Source organism: Oncorhynchus masou, unplaced genomic scaffold, assembly GCF_036934945.1.
Source record: "Oncorhynchus masou masou isolate Uvic2021 unplaced genomic scaffold, UVic_Omas_1.1 unplaced_scaffold_2191, whole genome shotgun sequence".
Classification (NCBI taxonomy): domain Eukaryota; kingdom Metazoa; phylum Chordata; class Actinopteri; order Salmoniformes; family Salmonidae; genus Oncorhynchus; species Oncorhynchus masou.
In genome coordinates this window covers 30,653-52,018 of record NW_027008667.1, presented here as the reverse complement: position 1 = coordinate 52,018, position 21,366 = coordinate 30,653, and the positions used below count along the sequence as shown (strand labels likewise).

Sequence of the window (21,366 nt, the reverse complement as noted above, 5' to 3'; positions counted from 1 at the left end):
ACCTAGCCCTGTTGCAGTGTGCCACCATGTGCATCCCAAATGGCACCCTATTGCCTATCTAGTGCACTACTTAGCACCCTATTCCCTATGGGTCCTGGTCAAAAGTAGTGCACTTTTGGCATATGGCACCATTTCAGACACTGCTAAAACAGGCAGTTCAATAACCAGGCAGTTCAATGACCAGGCAGTTCAATAACCAGGCAGTTCAATAACCATGCAGTTCAATGACCAGGCAGTTCAATGACCAGGCAGTTCAATGACCAGGCAGTTCAATAACCATGCAGTTCAATGACCAGGCAGTTCAATGACCAGGCAGTTCAATGACCAGGCAGTTCAATAACCAGGCAGTTCAATGACCAGGCAGTTCAATAACCAGGCAGTTCAATAACCAGGCAGTTCAATGACCAGGCAGTTCAATAACCATGCAGTTCAATGACCAGGCAGTTCAATGACCAGGCAGTTCAATAACCAGGCAGTTCAATAACCATGCAGTTCAATGACCAGGCAGTTCAATGACCAGGCAGTTCAATAACCAGGCAGTTCAATAACCATGCAGTTCAATGACCAGGCAGTTCAATAACCATGCAGTTCAATGACCAGGCAGTTCAATGACCAGGCAGTTCAATAACCATGCAGTTCAATGACCAGGCAGTTCAATAACCAGGCAGTTCAATAGCCATGCAGTTCAATGACCAGGCAGTTCAATGACCAGGCAGTTCAATGACCAGGCAGTTCAATAACCAGGCAGTTCAATGACCAGGCAGTTCAATGACCAGGCAGTTCAATAACCAGGCAGTTCAATGACCAGGCAGTTCAATGACCAGGCAGTTCAATGACCAGGCAGTTCAATAACCATGCAGTTCAATGACCAGGCAGTTCAATGACCAGGCAGTTCAATAACCAGGCAGTTCAATAACCATGCAGTTCAATGACCAGGCAGTTCAATGACCAGGCAGTTCAATAACCAGGCAGTTCAATAACCATGCAGTTCAATGACCAGGCAGTTCAATAACCATGCAGTTCAATGACCAGGCAGTTCAATGACCAGGCAGTTCAATGACCAGGCAGTTCAATGACCAGGCAGGCTCATTATAATCTGTCTCACCATGCCAACTACCAAGAGGACAAGGTATGTGTGGAGTCATCCTCTCCCTCAGCTATGCTCTTCTCTTCTCCTCTCGTTCAGTTAATAGACTCAGTAAGAGATATTACCATAACAGACCATGTTTCTATTTGAATGTGTTCTGTTGAACGATTGAAGTCATTTGAGAATTCTATGTTTTTTAAATGTATTTATTTAAAATGTATTTTTGCAACCTCTCTTTAGAGAGAGCCATGGTATTAATTGAGTTATTCCGAAATGTGATTGGCTGGCATGTGCTTTTAATAGTTTTAGAGCCTAATTGGTTGTACTAAAGCATGTGAAATACAAAAACAATGACTGTAATCGAGAATATAAGTCCTTCATAAAGTAACAGTTGGTGTTTTCTTAAAGATACTCTTGTAGAATGAATTTCCCTGCTTGCATTTACAACAACAACAAAACACAATTAGCTTTGCTATTATTCAATAAAACAAATACAGAAAGCATTGTCTTTTATAAAGTAAGCCTTTTTTCATATTTTGTGACATGCTTTTTTTTAAAGTGTCATGACAATGAGCAAATATGTGCCCTTACAACGTAAAGACTGTTCAATCTATAAATATAGTCTTTATATATCTATTATAGGTAACGGTAATACCCATGTATTAACGTGACTTGCCAAAGATTTTAAAATCTAAATAATCTAGAAATATAAAAACTAAAACAAGTGTTAGCTCGGTTTCTAACAGTGGGAGGTTGGGGAAAAGTGATTCCTCGTTTATACCTCAGGGTTCCCGAGTGGCACAGTGGTCTAAGGTGTCACTACAGACCCGGGTTGGTGCACAATTGGCCCAGCGTCGTCCGGGATGTCCTTGTCCCATCGCGCACTAGCGAGTCCTGTGGCAGGCCGGGCGCAGTGCACACTGACATGGTCACCAGGTGTACGGTGTTTCCTCTGACACATTGGTGCGGCTGGCTTCCGGGTTAAGTGGGCAGTGTGTCAAGAAACAGTGTGGCTTGGCAGGGTTGTGTTTCGGAGGACGCACTGCTCTCGACCTTCGCCTCTCCCGAGTCCGTATAGGAGTAACAGTGTGGCTTGGCAGGGTTGTGTTTCAGAGGACGCACTGCTCTCGACCTTCGCCTCTCCCGAGTCCGTACAGGAGTAACAGCGATGGGAAAAGACTGTAACTACCAATTGTCGGAGAAAAAGAGGTCAAAATTAAAAAACAAACTTAATTTTTTTTTTTTCATCCAGGTCCGTCAACATTTGTAAGATATCCGGACACAATGCCAGTCTGAGGCCACGTCTAGACTTGACAGTTCATGCAGCTTTATTATTCTGATCACTGAGTTCTGATCACAGAGTTCTGATCACAGAGTTCTGATCACAGAGTTCTGATCACGGAATTCCGAAAGCGTAATGCGTCTACACCTCTACATTTAAATGTGTCTACCGTGTCTATAGTATGTCCAGATTCTCTTTTTCCTGCACCATATTCACATTCTCCAAACGGTGGAATAGGCAAAATATGATAACAACACACCAACTGATGTCAGTAGCTAACTGGTTAGAGCGTTGGACGAGTAACCGGAAGGTTGCAAGTTCAAACCCCCGAGCTGACAAGGTACAAATCTGCCATTCTGCCCCTGAACAAGGCAGTTAACCCACTGTTCCTAGGCCGTCATTGAAAAAAAGAATTTGTTCTTAACTGACTGTAGCCTAGTGGTTAGAGTTTTGGACTAGTTACCGGAAGGTTGCAAGTTCAAACCCCCGAGCTGACAAGGTACAAATCTGTCATTCTGCCCCTGAACAAGGCAGTTAACCCACTGTTCCTAGGCCATCGTTGAAAATAAGAATTTGTTCCTAACTGACTTTCCTAGTTAAATAAAGGTCAAATAAAAAAATAAAAACTACTGTAGCTAACTAGCCCGCTAACCTCTGTAGCTCGCCAGGAATCTCACAAGCAACGCTAAAAGGGATTGCAAAAGGGTTCGTATGACTCTAGCCCCAACCCCCCCAAAAAAAAAAAATCGACAAATATTAGCTAGCTGGCTAGCATTTATGAAGACAGCAAACATGTTCCTCACACGCTAAAAACTAATTTCCTCTGAAGTTATAATGAAAAGGAAAACCTCTCGGTCCCAAAACACATGTTTTCTGGAGACTTGTGGGAGGACTGCTGATGACGTATCCCACTGCAGCCTGATTACGTCTGAGGAGAAATCCCTGAAGTGGGCAGTCTGATCTGAACACAATCAGACCACAAAGCCACTTTTGTGCGTCCAGACCCGTCTTTTTAAATCCGAGCTTCAGTATTCTGATCGCAGAAGTCGCATGTAAGTGTCAAGTGTAGACACGATCCGGACTACCTCCGGAGAAGATCTAATCACAATAACAATGGTATTTTAATTGTCTACACTTGCCTAAAAATGTGGACAGCATCGGAATGTGGACAAGATCTGGACACATGGTAGAACCGGGTATAAACGGGGTAGAACACATGGTAGAACCAGGTATAAACGGGGCCCTAGGTGTTAGAAACACATATTGTGTGCAGGAGGGAGGGCAGGTGCTAGCCTAACTTATCCAGTCACAGTACAGTCACTTACAGCCAAATGCTTCATTCACAGTGTTTTCTGTTACTCTGTCACCATCAGAAGTGTTGTTGGCCTTATTTACACTTTGTGCAATGTTTTGGACTGGCAGTGGTGCGCATTATCCATCTGACTCCGTGTTGACCAACTTAGCCATAGAGATGTTGACCATCACCGAACGGCAGCTGCACCATTTCAGTTGTATGAACTGTATCTCTATACGACATACAGTCGTTCTGTGTGTAGTAGTAAAATAGGCCCATTGGTATGAATCACATAATTGTCAGGAAGAATAAGAAGATGGATAAAAGTGGCTGTGCAAGGCTAAAGCATATCTGTAAATATCCTTTAAAACACCAAGGTCGGGATTCAATCCAAGCACGCTTGTACAAATGCAGCTTTTAAAAGGTAATGTTACCACATGTACAGATATTGCATTCAAGGTGAGCACTGCAGATGTCGGCTCAATTGGAAATTACCCAAAAATGTCAAGCGGTTTCGGATTGAATCCCGGCCCAAGACTCGTGGTGTACTAGATCTGGGTGGCACATGAAGAAAGCACACATTTTACGTGAAGTGAGAAGTGAGTTAGTTATTAAAACAGAAAGTGATTTAGTTGGTTGTTTATATGGTCTCTTTCTTCTCCCTCTGGGCAGAACGACGGATCTTCATCTCAGTCAGCTGGATGTAACGGAGAACATTGGTGTCTGGAAAGACAAAGACAAAGACAGAAAAAGCTTCCGTTCTTTATTATTTTCTGTTGAACTGGGAAACGTGTGATTTCGATCAAAATTGGAATTGCTGACAGCCAGGTAAACTTGGAGTCATAACTTTACCTTAATTAATCTGATGACTGTTATTTATCTAATCAACTAATTACTAACTAATCATGTAACAAATGAACTCATTAGGAATTTGGGGCACCACGGAAGAAGTGGTTTAACGAGTTACCATCTTCCGAATTAAACTCTACAGATAATATTAGTTATATATTGATAAGTCATTTATTAATCATTACCTCATATCAGTCTCATTCTGAACGTCACAGACGCCGCAAGACCCCCAGCCTTTTCTTATTATTCAGTTCTACACAAAATATACTTAATTATTTATTTACTAACTAATAACACAGAATAACACAGACAAAAGTCCCGGGTGGACTGACAAGATATGATGGCTTGTTACACAATGGAGAAGGGGTGGGGAAAGAGAACGATAGAGAAAGGGACTATTCTCACTCTGTTGAGAGTTAGAGTTTTCAACTATTTCCACGTGTAGCCACAGCTGCACGCTTTCTTGTCTTAGAGTTTCAACCATTTGTCACGTTTAGCTTACGCTTCAATGTCTGCATGTTAATTCTTAGCGAGTCCTCTGGTCGAAAAAGGTGGTTCCATCACACTGACACGCTCTTATGACCTCATTCGGGGGAGTGGCTTAGTTAATGTGCAACGGACATGAAAACTATGATCTCATTAGAAAACTCAAATCACATTCATGTCTTAACAAAAACAGTTTAATCGTTCTTCATATTTCCTACACAACGTAAAGCATATAAACCTGACATACACAGTGTGAAAGCTCTTCAAGTTACCGTATTTTTCATTATACAGTTTTTAATAACATCACAAAATGAAGAAGAAATATGACATGATTATTCTTTAGATCCCCACAGACCACTCTTAACATTCTTATCGTAGAAATATTGTTCCAAAGTTCACTCTTTGGAAGTTAGATTTTTTTGGGCGGCAAAATGTCTCTGTAACAAAGACATTCCAATCTTGATACTAGAGACCAAAAGGAGTACAATTTACGATTGGCGTGAGGTGTCATAAAACCATCCCAGCCCATAGGAGAGGAGAGGAGAGAGGGGGGTCTGGCTATCTGTAAGCCATTTGCCAAGCTGATCTGAGGCCTTGGATCCTCAACCAGGAGAGTCATGACACCATGCACAAATGCAAACGCAACATGTAAAGTATTGGTCCCATGTTTCATGAGCTGAAATAAAAGATCCCAGAAATGTTCCATACCCACAAAAAAAAAAATTCTCTCACATTTTGTGCACACATTTGTTTACATCCCTGTTAGTGAGCATTTCTCCTTTGCCAAGATAACCAATCCACCTGACAGGTGTGGCAAATCAAGAAGCTGATTAAACAACATGATCATTACAGTTTTATTCAGTTTTGTCACACAACACAATGCCAGAGATGTCTCAAGTTTTGCGGGAGCGTGCAATTGGCATGATGACCTCAGGAATGGCCCCCAGAATTGTTACCAGAGAAATTAATGGTAATTTCTCTACCATAAGCTGCCTTCAATGTAATTTTTAGAGAATTTGACAGTACGTCCAACCGGCCTCACAACCCGCAGACCACGTGTAACCACGCCAGCCCAGGACCTCCACATTCGGCTTCTTCATCTGCGGGATCGTCTGACACCAGCCACCCGGACAGCTGATGAAAACTGTGGGTTTGCACAACCAAATAAAATCCGAAGAAATTTTGCACAAACTGTCAGAAACCGTCACAGGGAAGCTCATCTGTGAGAGAGTTTGCTGCACTGAAAGTAAAGGGGCTGAATAATTTTGATTTGTTAAAAAAGTTTGAAATATCCAATAAATGTCGTTCCACTTCATGATTGTGTCCCACTTGTTGTTGATTCTTCACAAAAAAATACAGTTTTATATCTTTATGTTTGAAGCCTGAAATGTGGCAAAAGGTCGCAAAGTTCAAGGGGGCCGAATACTTTCGCAAGGCACTGTATATGACATTATAATTCCATTATAATCCTTAATCACCTCTAAAGAATGTCTCAAATATACCTCTGTAAAGAAAGAAGCTTTTTAAAATCCCGACACGGGGCTTGCTTCAGAATCGAGTGAGATTGATCAAATTGAATGATATATGAAATGTGCACAGGTAGAATCTCAATTGGAGTTGTTTTAATTCCTCAAAAATCCTCTGCTCGCCTCCTCAACTGTAATGGAAAAGGCCTCATCCTCACCTGCTGGCTGCTGTTTGTGGGACTCCTTGAGGTAGTGAAGGGTCTTGTGGAAGTCTACTAGGTGATAGTAGGCCACTCCAGAGCGGTACAAAGCCTTGAAGTGGTCCCCTTCCTTACGCAACACACCTTCAGACAATACTCCTTCACACGCTCATAGTTGACCAGCTCCATCTGCAACAGGCACGCTGGGAGGTGAGAAACACGGGAATTATCAAAAAAAGAATTTTGAGACAGTTGATTTGAATTCTGTCAAACAGGAATTCAGTCTAAATGGCTACAGACAGTATGAATGTAAATGTCAATCTCATGCCTAAACTTGACAGCAGGCTTAATACAATTCTAAGCAGGTGGTGGTGATGATGATGGTGGTGGTGGTGGTGGTGATGATGATGGTGGTGGTGGTGGTGATGATGATGATGGTGGTGGTGATGATGGTGGTGATGATGATGATGGTGGTGGTGATGATGATGGTGGTGGTGGTGGTGATGATGGTGGTGGTAGTGGTGATGATGATGGTGGTAGTGGTGATGATGATGGTGGTGATGATGATGGTGGTGGTGGTGATGATGGTGGTGATGATGATGATGATGATGGTGGTGGTGGTGGTGGTGATGATGATGGTGGTGGTGATGATGGTGGTGATGATGATGATGATGGTGGTGGTGGTGATGATGGTGGCGGTGATGATGATGATGATGGTGGTGGTGATGGTGATGATGATGGTGGTGGTGGTGGTGGTGATGATGATGATGGTGGTGGTGATGATGGTGGTGGTGGTGATGATGATGATGGTGGTGATGGTGATGATGGTGGTGGTGGTGATGATGGTGGTGGTGGTGGTGATGATGGTGGTGGTGGTGATGATGGTGGTGATGATGATGATGATGGTGGTGATGATGATGATGGTGATGATGATGGTGATGATGGTGGTGGTGATGATGATGGTGGTGGTAATGATGATGAGGATGGTGGTGGTGGTGATGATGATGGTGGTGGTGATGATGATGATGATGATGGTGGTGGTGATGATGGTGATGATGGTGGTGGTGGTGATGATGATGGTGGTGGTGGTGATGATGGTGATGATGGTGGTGGTGATGATGATGATGGTGGTGGTGGTAATGATGATGAGGATGGTGGTGGTGGTGATGATGGTGATGATGGTGGTGGTGGTGATGATGATGGTGGTGGTGGTAATGATGATGAGGATGGTGGTGGTGATGATGATGATGGTGGTGGTAATGATGATGAGGATGGTGGTGGTGGTGATGATGGTGGTGGTGGTGATGATGATGATGATGGTGGTGGTGATGATGGTGATGATGGTGGTGATGATGATGATGGTGGTGGTAATGATGATGGTGGTGGTGATGGTAATGATGATGGTGGTGGTAATGATGATGATGATAGTGATGGTAGTGATGGTGGTGGTAATGATGATGATGGTGGTGGTGATGGTAATGATGATGATGGTGGTGGTGATGATGATGATGATTGTGGTGGTGGTGAGGATGATGATGGTAATGATGATGATGATGTAATGCATTAATAAACCATCAAGTCTGCAGCTGATAATAAGTGCCCTGTTTCTTTTCATAAAATAATGTAATGATAATCATGTACCTGCCAGACTGTTGTAACACTCCAGCTCAGCGATCTCCATGGCACCTTTCTGCTCGTCTGTCAGGCTGTCTGGCCTGGTCATGGTAGGCAGCACCGAGGAAGGAGACTTAGAGCTGGCATCAGGGTCTCCCAGCACCCGGCACAACCCATTCATCTCTAATAAAGCACGGTGGTACTGGCCAATCGCCTCCCGGTACTTCTTATCCTTGTAACACTGTGTGCCTTGTGTCTTGAAGTCGATGGTGCGCTTCACAATGTCCGCGGGTTCGGACTGCCCGGAATAAGGCGGTTTGACAGGTACACCGCCGTGCTGGTGCTGCCGGCTGCTATGTTGCTGGTGCCGGGCATCCCTGGGTCGATTAGCGGGAGGCTGAGCACACTGTTGCAGCTTCGGGGCACCACTGACGTTGAGGCCGCCCGTCACAGTTCCACCATCCACTCTAGAAATATCATCATACCCAGTCTGGTTTACACTCATCTTCTCGATAATAAATTACCTAGGCTATTCGACGACCTTTACACTCAAATGATAGCCGACCCAATGTCTTGACTGGTTTTTCTAGGGGAAACATATCGATTCAGTCCCGCGTCATGCTACCGCTGTATTCGTGCTGTCTCCGTGCATCCCCCAGCTATTTTATTGTGTCGCAACGTAGCCTTGCGTTAGGCAAGACCGGTGCACGCACGCCTGGACCCTCGCTCGCTCGCCCGCTATATATTTTATATTCCAGTCTTCCGTGACATTGCGTGCATCAGACCCTCTCTCTTCATATCATCAGAATTCTAGAATCTCTGCATGAGTTTTTTCGACAGCCTTAATGCCTGAATAGAGCATGGTTCCCCAGCAGGCGGCCCGAGGGTTTTATTTTCTGAGCAAAAATCAATACATAGATCTATACATTTCGTTGTTGGACATAAAATACTGTAAAATCACCAGGAAATCAAGGTGATTTTAATTGAGGAAATCTGTTCCCAAGTAGACCTATTCCCACGAATAAATAGATAAATAGATAAATAGATGAATAGATAAATAGATAAATAGATAAATAGATGAATAGATGAATAGATAGATAGATAAATAGATAAATAGATAAATAGATGAATAGATAAATAGATAAATAGATAAATAGATAGGCATATGTGATCGTATCTCACTGTAAGAAAGGTTTGAAATTATTCTGTTTTTGTCAAATACTTTATCTGTTTGGGATTATTGCAGTCAATTTGCAATGTACACATTATTTATAACTCTGTACCGGTCCCCCTGATACCATCTGCCCAAGGAAAAATCGTCCCAGGGTTGAATGTAATTGGGAACCTCTGCAACAGACATTATCTCTCAGGCCCATATCTATACTGCTAGAGGGGCCTGAGCCATAAAGGGCCTGAGAGATGGTCTGAACTCTTCCCACCTGTAGGTTACAGCCTGAGAGACTATGTCTGCATACCCCTCTCTGTAGCCTACCTCATTTTACATTGACGATGTACACATTTATCAGACAATATTAACCAGAGGGATTTACAGTTTGTGCATTCATTTTAAGATAGCTAGGTGGGACAACCACATATCAAAGACATAACAAGTACACTTTTACTCAATGAAGTAGTTATCAACAAAGTCAGAGCTCGAATGGGGGAGGGGTATTTAAGTGCAATTGTTTTTTTGTGTGTGTGTGTGGGGGGGGGGGTGAGGAGGTGGATTATTTAAGATGCTCTTTGAAGAGGTAGGGTTTCAGGTGCTTTCGGTGAGGAGGGGCAGTTCCTCTTGCTGTTCATTAGGTAAAAGCACCATGGTCTTGTAGTGGATGTGAGATTCGACAGAACGCCGGTGGAGTGTGTAGAGGAGCGGGGTGACATGAGGACTTTGAGCAGGCAGGCCTTCCCCGGGAGGGAGAGCAGCTCTGTCTTGTCGAGGTTGAGCTTGCGGTGGTGGTTCGACATCCAAGCTGGGATATCTGCCAGGCAAGCAGAGATGGGTGTCACCCACCTGGTTGTCAGAAGGGGGGAAGGAGAAAAGTAGTTGAGTGTCAACCTCATAGCAAAGACAGGAGAGACCATGTGAGGATATGACGGAGCTGAGTGGCTTAGTGTATAGAGAGAAGAGAAGAGGGCCTGGAACCAAGCACCACACCCAGACAGTTATTTAGTCTATAGGCCTACCATTCAACATCAGCACCCAGACAGTTATTTAGTCTACAGGCCTACTATTCAACATCAGCACCCAGACAGTTATTTAGTCTACAGGCCTACTATTCAACGTCAGCACCCAGACAGTTATTTAGTCTACAGGCCTACTATTCAACATCAGCACCACACCCAGACTGCAAATAACTATCCCAAATACACACTGACCACTGAAGTGCAGTTGTTTGGGTGTGTCTAGACGTTCCAACCGAGGTAAAGTTGAAGCAAGTGTCACTCAGACACTGACCCCTACTGTCTGTCTTGCACCCCACTGAGGTACATACAACCAGCCCAGGGTATCCCAGCTCTGACACTGACGCAGCCCATGTGTGCTTCCCCAATGGCACCCTATTCCCTATTTAGTGCACTACTTTTGACCAGGGCCCAATAGGCTCTGGTCAAATGCAGTGCACTATGTAAGGAATAGGGTGCCATTTGGGACAACATCTTCATTATAGGCTAGGCCTGTTACACTCTACCATCCCAGGGCTTTCCCAATATCCCATAATCTTACTCAGATAGCAGCATATCAATCAAGTTAATAACAAGGACATTATCGTAGGTTGTTGGCCTGGCAATTAATCCCCAATCCCTGTCATTAAGTTCTATCTTGCTTGTTTAATTATATTATTCGAATAAATCCTTCATCATAAGTCTATTTGATCTTTTTTTCCCAGTGGCCTAACTAATTGAGCATGTTGCTTCTGTCTATGTCAGCTATCAGCTCACCATCTGGTTGGGGGGGGGCATGTTGGCTTTGGCTGGTGAGTTTCCCCACAAACTGGTAGTAAAAAGAAGGCTAGTGGTTAATCTTTGATAAAAAATAGACTGACTGCTGAAATCATTAACTCTCTCTGTGTGTCTGTCAGTCTCTCACGTGGCTAATATATCTTGAAAACATTTAGACTACTGAATTGTAAATAATTGCAAAGAAGTGTAAAGATAACCTTGCATTGACCTATCCAACCATACATACAATCTTAGTTAACACTCCTACGCCCGCATATTCTGACGGGGCCTCATGGTTTTGTCTAGAAACTGTATTTTTCTTAGCAGGTTTAGGAGAATTTACGCAGCATGTTAGGATAATTAACATAGCAGATTGGGAGAATTAGGTTAAGGTTAGGGAAAGCGTTACGGTTAGATAAAATTAAAGCAACTTTTGATGTCAATTCGACAAAAAGCTGTATTTATGCCACGTTAAAAACAACTGGGAACTCGGAAGAATACGAGGTCACATCATGACATCAGAGATCTTCAGGTCGGAGTTCAAGAGGCCCGAGTTCCCGAGTTGGGATTTCAGTTCAAAAACATTTTCCCCCTGTCGGAGCTCGTTTTTTTCCCTAGTTCCCAGTTCTTTTGAATGCGGCATTTGACGTGACCTGGCGTCACGCTGCTGATTACGTCATCTACCAGCGACAGACGCTTTCTGTGCGACATTTGTTTACAGCACAAGATGGCGTCGGTGGATTTGAGAGGTAGCGAAGTGTTTCTTTCATTAATTGAAAAGTAATGTATTGTGTGTCCGATTGAAAATCGAAAAATAGTCATGTACGCTAATGTATCCCTCTTACGATTTCTGAGAATTATAATGAATAGCTTTCAGGAAAATCATTTGCTTGACGGCACAAAGCTAGCTAGTTTCGCTGGCGCGTTAGCTTAGCAAGACAGTTTACGATCTGTTTACCAAACTAATCAGCCTGTTTTCATCAAAACAAATGTGCACGTTATACCAACACGTTTACCCTTATTCTTGTAATAAAACGTGTAACTTCATTCGTTACCTGCTGCTCCTTCTAGACAACAACCTCCTGGGGATATCGTGGGTTGATAGTGGCTGGGTGCCCATCCTCAACCCTGGCAATGTGCTGGACTATTTCTCCGAGAGGAGTAATCCGTTCTACGACCGCACCTGTAACAACGAGGTGGTGAAGATGCAGCGGCTCACTCTGGAACATCTCAAGTAAGGGTTTCGTTTGATGTTGGCTTTGAATATGGCTGACACACTGGCTATTAGCCGGTTTCCAGTGTAAAAGGGAAGGGGGGTACCTAGTCAGTTGTCCAACTGAATGTATTCAACTGGAATGTGTCTTAAACATTTAACCCAACCCCTCTGAATCAGAGTGGTGGGGGGGGCTGGCTTAATCAACCTCCACGTCTTCTGCGCCATTGGGAACAGTGGGGTTAACTGCCTTGTTCAGGGGAACAGTGGGTTAACTGCCTTGTTCAGGGGAACAGTGGGGTTAACTGCCTTGTTCAGGGGAACAGTGGGGTTATCTGCCTTGTTCAGGGGAACAGTGGGTTAAACTGCCTTGTTCAGGGGAACAGTGGGTTAACTGCCTTGTTCAGGGGAACAGTGGGTTAAACTGCCTTGTTCAGGGGAACAGTGGGGTTAACTGCCTTGTTCAGGGGAACAGTGAGTTAACTGCCTTGTTCGGGGGAACAGTGGGTTAACTGCCTTGTTCGGGGGAACAGTGGGTTAACTGCCTTGTTCGGGGGAACAGTGGGTTAACTGCCTTGTTCAGGGGAACAGTGGGTTAACTGCCTTGTTCGGGGGAACAGTGGGTTAACTGCCTTGTTCGGGGGAACAGTGGGGTTAACTGCCTTGTTCAGGGGAACAGTGGGTTAACTGCCTTGTTCAGGGGAACAGTGGGTTAACTGCCCTGCTCATGGGCAGAACAACAGATTTTTACCATGTCAGCTCGGGGTGTCGATCCAGCAACTTTCCGGTTACTGGCCCAGCGCTCTAATCAGTAGGCTACCAGGGATTGTTACTTTCAAATAGTGATTTATTAGGCCAACATATTACTCGTTACATTTATTACACTAACACTGCCCCAGACACAGATTAAGCCGACTAGTCACATTGACAGTGTCCATTGACAATGCTTTTTTGGTCCAGGACTAGGTGTTATCTGTGTCAGCAAAACTGTCCGTCCATCCCATGGATCATTTTCTGAGTGTAATAATATAGTTACTAGCCTAACTGACTTACATTTATGTGTCTATTTCAGTCAGATGGTTGGAGTGGAGTACATTCTCCTTCATGCCCAGGAGCCCATCCTCTACATCATCAGGAAAGTCAGGGTGATCAGAGAACACCACAGACTTCTGACACACACACACCACAGACTTGACACCACAGACTTCCGACACACCACACACACCACAGACTTCCGACACACACACACACCCGACAGACTTCTGACAGACTTCTGACACAGACACACACCACAGACTTCTGACACACACACACACCACAGACTTCACCACAGACTTCCGACACACACACACCACAGACTTCCGACACACACACACCACAGACTTCTGACACACACACACCACAGACTTCTGACACACACACACCACAGACTTTCGACACCACAGACTTCCGACACACACACACCACAGACTTCCGACACACACACACCACAGACTTCCGACACACACACACCACAGACTTTCGACACCACAGACTTCTGACACACACACACCACAGACTTCTGACACACACACCACAGACTTCTGACACACAGACACACCACAGACTTCCGACACACACACACCACAGACTTCCGACACACACACACCACAGACTTCTGACACACACACACACCACAGACTTTCGACACCACAGACTTCCGACACACACACACCACAGACTTCCGACACACACACACCACAGACTTCCGACACACACACACCACAGACTTCCGACACGCACACACCACAGACTTCTGACACACACACACACACACACACACACACACACACACACACACACCACAGACTTCTGACACACACACACACCACAGACTTCCGACACACACACACCACAGACTTTCGACACCACAGACTTCTGACACACACACACCACAGACTTCTGACACACACACACCACAGACTTCTGACACACACACACACCACAGACTTTCGACACCACAGACTTCCGACACACACACACCACAGACTTCCGACACACACACACCACAGACTTCCGACACACACACACCACAGACTTCCGACACGCACACACCACAGACTTCTGACACACACACACACACACACACACACACACACACACACACCACAGACTTCTGACACACACACACACCACAGACTTCTGACACACCACACACACCACAGACTTCTGACACACCACACACACCAGACTTCTGACACACCACAGACTTCTGACACACCACACACCACAGACTTCTGACACACCACACACACACACCAGACCTCCGACACACACAGACCACAGACTTCCGACACACACACACACACACACCAGACTTCCGACACACACAGACTTCCGACACACACCACAGAAAACATCTTTATCAATACCTCTTGGAAAGTTTATGTCATGTTCCCACATCCTTTATTCCAGGCTATAATTCTACATCCTGTACTCTACAGTTGAAGTAAGAAGTTTACATACACTTAGGTTGGAGTCATTAAAACTCGTTTTTCAACCACTCCACAAATGTCTTGTTAGTTTTGGCAAGTCTGTTAGGACATCTACTTTGTGCTTGACACAAGTCATTTTTCCAACAATTGTTTACAGACAGATTATTTAACTTATATTTCACTGTATCACAATTCCAGTGGGTCAGCATTTTACATACACTAAGTTGACTGTGCCTTTAAACAGCTTGAAAATTCCAGAAAATGATGTCATGGCTTTAGAAGCTTCTGATAGGCTAATTGACATAATTTGAGTCAATTGGAGGTGTACCTGTGGGTGTATTTCAAGACCTACCTTCAAACTCAGTGCCTCTTTGCTTGACATCATGGGAAAATCAAAAGAAATCAGCCAAGACCTATAATTGTAGACCTCCCCAAGTCTGGTTCATCCTCGGGAGCAATTTCTAAACGCCTGAAGGTACCACTTTCATCTGTACAAACAATAGTATGCAAGTATAAACACCATGGGACCACGCAGCCGTCATACCGCTCAGGAAGGAGACGCATTCTGTCTCCTGGAGATAAACGTACTTTGGTGCGAAAAGTGAAAATCAATCCCAGAACAACAGAAAATGACTTTTTTTTCTTCTTTTTTTTAAACCTTTATTTATCTAGTCAGGTCAGTTAAGAATAAATTCTTATTTTCAACGACGTCCTAGGAACGGTGGGTTAACTGGTCTAGGAACAGTGGGTTAACTGGTCTAGGAACAGTGGGTTAACTGGTCTAGGAACAGTGGGTTAACTGGTCTAGGAACAGTGGTTTAGCTGGTCTAGGAACAGTGGGTTAACTGCCTTGTTCAGGGGCAGAACGACAGATTTTTACATTGTCAACTCGGGGATTGGATCTTGCAACCTTTCGGTTACTAGTCCAACGCTCTAAACACTAGGCTACATGCCGCCCCTTGTGAAGAAACTGGAGGAAACGGGTACAAAAGTATCTATATCCACAGTAAAATAAGTCCTATATCAACATAACCTGAAAGGCCGCTCAGCAAGGAAGAAGTCTGCTCCAAAACCCCAATAAAAAAGCCAGACTATTCTTTGCAACTGCACATGGGGACAAAGATCGTACTTTTTGGAGAAATTTTCTCTGGTCTGAAAAAAAAAATAGAACTGTTTGGCCATAATGACCATCGTTATGTTTGGAGGAAAAAAGGGTAGGCTTGCAAGCCAAAGAACAACATCCCAACCATGAAGCACGGGGGTGGCAGCATCATGTTGTGGGGGTGCTTTGCTGCAGGAGGGATTGGTGTACTTCACAAAATATATGGCTTCATGAGGAGGGAAAATTATGTGGATATATTGAAGCAACATCTCAAGACATCAGTCAGGAAGTTAAAGCTTGGTTGAAAATGTGTCTTCCAAATGGACAATGACCCCAAGCATATTTCCAAAGTTGTGGCAAAATGGCTTAAGGACAACAAAGTCAAGGTATTGGAGTGGCCATCACAAAATTTACCCAACCTATTGTGGGGAGCTTGTGGAAGGCTACCTGAAACATTTGACATAAGTTAAGCAATTTAAAGGCAATGCTACCAAATACTAATTGAGTGTATGTAAACTTCTGACCCACTGGGAATGTGATGAAAGAAAGAAATTCTGAAATAAATCATTCTCTCTACTATTATTCTGACATTTCACATTCTTAAAATAAAGTGGTTATCCTAACTGACCTAAGACAGGGAATCTTTACTAGGATTAAATGTCAGGAATTGTGAAAAACTGAGTTTAAGTGTATTTGGCTAAGGTGTATGTAAACTTCCGACTTCAACTGTATATTGTGAGCTCATCTTCCCATGTCCTTTAATTCCAGTGTCTAATTCTATATCCTGTACTCTATATTGTGAGCTCATCTTCCCATGTCCTTTAATTCCAGTGTCTAATTCTATATCCTGTACTCTATATTGTGAGCTCATCTTCCCATGTCCTTTAATTCCAGTGTCTAGTTCTATATCCTGTACTCTATATTGTGAGCTCATCTTCCCATGTCCTTTAATTCCAGTGTCTAGTTCTATATCCTGTACTCTATATTGTGAGCTCATCTTCCCATGTCCTTTAATTCCAGTGTCTAATTCTATATCCTGTACTCTATATTGTGGCTCATCTTCCCATGTCCTTTAATTCCAGTGTCTAATTCTATATCCTGTACTCTATATTGTGTGTTTATTTCCCAGTCGTCCCTTTGTCTGACTACTACATTATAGCTGGTGTGGTGTACCAGGCTCTGATCTAGGAACAGTTATTGGATCGAGTGGTAGAGAGATAACCCCCGGCATTGTCATTACTATGCGTTAGTGTTATGACTATGTTGTTAGTACTACGTTATTACTTTGTTTTTTAGAAAAGAGCGGAATTATCTTGGTTTATGTCGTGGTCAATTCCATTTAAATTCAGTCAATTCAGAAAGTAAATCAAATTTAAAAAGCATTCGAAGAGAATTTTGAATTGCAGTATTCTTCCTGCATTGACCTGAATTGGAATTGATCTCAACCCTGGTTGACATATGAGTTGCTGAGTTCTGTCGTCCTGTGTATTGACTGCTGTTATTCTCCCCACAGCTTGCTGTCCAGATATCCAGTGTCCAGTCTGCCTTCGATGAGGCCATGTCGTACTGTCGCTATCACCCATCTAAAGGATACTGGTGGCACTTCAAAGACCAGGAGGAGAGAGGTATGTTAGCCAGTGTTGGTGTCAATTCTAGTCTATTCAGAGAGTACACTGAAGAGAGGTATGTTAGCCAGTGTTGGTGTCAATTCTAGTCTATTCAGAGAGTACACTGAAGAGAGGTATGTTAGCCAGTGTTGGTGTCAATTCTAGTCTATTCAGAGAGTACACTGAAGAGAGGTATGTTAGCCAGTGTTGGTGTCAATTCTAGTCTATTCAGAGAGTACACTGAAGAGAGGTATGTTAGCCAGTGTTGGTGTCAATTCAAGTCTATTCAGAGAGTACACTGAAGAGAGGTATGTTCGCCAGTGTTGGTGTCAATTCTAGTCTATTCAGAGAGTACACTGAAGAGAGGTATGTTCGCCAGTGTTGGTGTCAATTCTAGTCTATTCAGAGAGTACACTGAAGAGAGGTATGTTAGCCAGTGTTGGTGTCAATTCTAGTCTATTCAGAGAGTACACTGAAGAGAGGTATGTTAGCCAGTGTTGGTGTCAATTCTAGTCTATTCAGAGAGTACACTGAAGGTATGTTAGCCAGTGTTGGTGTCAATTCTAGTCTATTCAGAGAGTACACTGAAGAGAGGTATGTTAGCCAGTGTTGGTGTCAATTCTAGTCTATTCAGAGAGTACACTGAAGAGAGGTATGTTAGCCAGTGTTGGTGTCAATTCTAGTCTATTTAGAGAGTACACTGAAGAGAGGTATGTTAGCCAGTGTTGGTGTCAATTCTAGTCTATTCAGAGAGTACCCTGAAACTCTAATTCTTTTAAATGGGGAAAATGTGGAATGTGAATTTGGTGAACTCTAACCCTTTGTTGTGGTTGTATTACAGTTTTTTGGTGACGTTTTGCAGGGGAGTTTATTGGTCCATTGGTTTTCATTCCGAACAATAAATCATTATTTTTAATGTGTGATGCCTATCAAAAGCATGTTTCACTAAACATGGCCTAAGGCAGGAAGGAAGTAAATCGTAGCTTTCCCGTGACCTTTATAACACATGTACTGTATCTAATGTATTTCAACCATTCTCCCCATCAATGGTATTCACCGTCTGTAACAAGATGGCGTTTGACAAGACATGGCAGCTCTGATTCTAGCTCCTAAGCAACTTTCCTAGTCTAGTCAATTCCATCATAATAAATAATAAACTATAGCTGTATATTTACTATTCTATCATATGTATACTAAATATTCGATCCACATAATGTCTATACACCCGTATATATTTATACTCTATACACCCGTATATATTTATACTCTATACACCCGTATATATTTATACTCTATACACCCGTCACATGTATATATACTCCGGACTCCGACATTGTTCGTTCTAATATTTATATATTTCTTAATTTCATTCTTTTACTTTTAGATTTGTGTGTATGGTTGTGTATTGTTAGATATTACTACACTGTTGGAGCTAGGAACACAAGCATTTCACTACAACCGCAATAACATCTGCTAAAAACGTGTATGCGACCAATAACATGTGATTTTTTTTTTAACTCGATGTCTGTAGATGCCAAAGCCGAGCCGAAGTCGAAGAAGAAAGAGGAGCCCAGTTCCCTGTTCCAGAGGCAACGTGTTGACACACTTCTACTCGATTTGAGGTCCAAGTTTCCTCCAACGTTTTATCAGGTACGACACGCCACCAATCAGAAAGTCAGAATTATGGATCGTGTTGCTAATACCTCAGCCAATATACATTACACCGATTCATTCAATTGTAACATTTTATTATTGAGCTTCACATTTGCTCATCTATATTCTGTGTGTAATTCTTTTTATTTATTTTGCAACAATTTTAGCCTAAACCTGGTGAGAAGCCCATCCCAGGTAAGAGTGTACAGCTAACATTGCAGAACCATTTGGTATTCTTTTACGATGGGATTTAGACATTTATCAATAACTAAAATGTTGATGAACATTACTGTTGGAAAAGGTTCGGTCATGTTTCCCGAATCTGGACATTTCGGAGTCTTGTTTTTTTCTCCTTGTGTCCTGTTTTCGGGTTGCCTGTCTAATCTACTGTATGGATTGTGTTGTAGTGGAGGTGAAGAAGGAGACTGAACCCCCTGTAGAGCTGGTGAAACAGGAAGAGAGAGAGCCAGCCACCAAGACCTCTGCTCCAGCTCCCCCTAGCAGCAAACCACCTCCGGAGAAACGGCCCAGGCTGCAGTGATGACCGATGGCCACTCCTGTATATATTTCTGATTATGTCCATCCTTCAAAGAAAATAAGAAGAAAAAAAAAACCTCACATTGCTATTTCCAGTATCACCTTTTATTAATTCTAGCAAGGCACACTGAAAGGACATATGGGACAGGTACAACCCTATCTGACTGAACAATGCTAAGGAAGTGGTTTGTGTCTGATGGAAGGTGTGTGGAAATGGACCGACATCCCAGTTTCCAGACCAAACAGACCATAACAACCCATCATCCTGTTTCTGAAGGGCTTGGAATGGCATTAGGCAAATGAATAGTCACAAATGGCACCCTATTCCCTATATAGTGCACTACGTTTGACCAGAGCCCTGATAAGCCCTAGTCAAAAGTAGTGCACTATATAGGGAATAGGGTGCCATTTGGGATGCTGGCATGAGCAGACGATATGAGTTGTCTGTCCCAGTACCAGAGCTCATGGGACATTCCATCCATGTTCTAGAACTGTCTAGTTACTGACAACATGTACATCTTACTATCGCCCCAAGACTTCTCTCTGTGATGACGCTAGAGGTGAGAGGTTAAGGACCCAGTGAGATCATCGGTAAATCTTTTTGGGGGGGCGTTATCTCTGAAGCGTAAATACACATCCACACAATTTATTTTTTCAATATGCAATTGTTTTTTTTTTCACGTCAAGTGATCCTGAATACATTGTGTGTTTTCATTGAAAAAAAAATGTTTCATGCTTTTCTGAATATAATAATTTTCAAAAATTCTGCATTGACTTGAGTTTGTCATTATTCATCAAAATATGTATTTTTTAATGTGATTAAATGTATGTAATCTAATGTAGCCAGGTGTAGTCAATATAGATATTCTGCTTTGGACATCAGATATGGGATCCTCCTGAGATATTGAAGAGCCTTGCAGTTGGACCAATCTCATTTGATGAGAGTCAAGGAGATTTTAGTGTCTCGATGATTTAACTTGATGATCAATTAATATTTTTGACGAGTAACTTGAAAAATCTGTCATGATTGAAAATACAGCAGTGGAAGTTATGCCACAACACTCAGGGCTCCAGAGTGGCACAGTGGTCTAAGGCACTGCAACTCAGTGCTAGAGGTGTCACTACAGACCCTGGTTTGATTCCAGGCTGTATTACAACCGTACAGTGATTGGGAGTCCCATAGTGTGATGCACAATTGTCCCAGCGTTGTCTGGGTTAGGTTTTGGCCTGGGTCGGACTTCATTGTAAATAAGAATTTGTTCTTAACTGATTTTCCTGGTTAAATAAAAAAATATGGCACACCGAGATTTTCTGGAAATCAGTACATTACCAAAAGGGGGCGCTATTTACCTAGTGTAATATTGTGTGACCGTTTTCAAACTGCCCTCACAGAGTTGTCTTTGCTACACTCTTTTTCCATTGCCCGTTTGTTTATGTAAAGAAGGGTTAGTTCTATCCCAGGATCCTTGGGATGTCATTATCCTAAACTCTAACCTTAACCCTTACCCTGAACCTTTTTAAAATTTCAACTTCAATGTATCGGAACCATTGCGTAAGGACGT

At 43.1% G+C, this 21,366-nt stretch overlaps 1 protein-coding gene and 1 pseudogene across 1 annotated transcript; one reads left to right on the top strand and one right to left on the bottom strand.

Annotated features, from left to right (window-relative positions):
* Window positions 1-4,303: 4,303 nt before the first annotated feature.
* On the bottom strand, window positions 4,304-9,036 carry LOC135533068 (tetratricopeptide repeat protein 9A-like; annotated as a pseudogene).
* A 2,863-nt stretch (window positions 9,037-11,899) lies between these two features.
* Window positions 11,900-20,642, top strand: LOC135533067 (mediator of RNA polymerase II transcription subunit 6-like). Its single transcript, XM_064960457.1, has 7 exons — window positions 11,900-11,967; window positions 12,290-12,452; window positions 13,504-13,570; window positions 17,521-17,632; window positions 19,146-19,264; window positions 19,435-19,462; window positions 19,675-20,642. The coding sequence occupies exons 1-7, from the start codon at window positions 11,946-11,948 to the stop codon at window positions 19,806-19,808; spliced, it is 645 nt and encodes a 214-aa protein (XP_064816529.1). The 5' UTR covers window positions 11,900-11,945; the 3' UTR covers window positions 19,809-20,642.
* The last annotated feature ends 724 nt before the right edge of the window (window positions 20,643-21,366 follow it).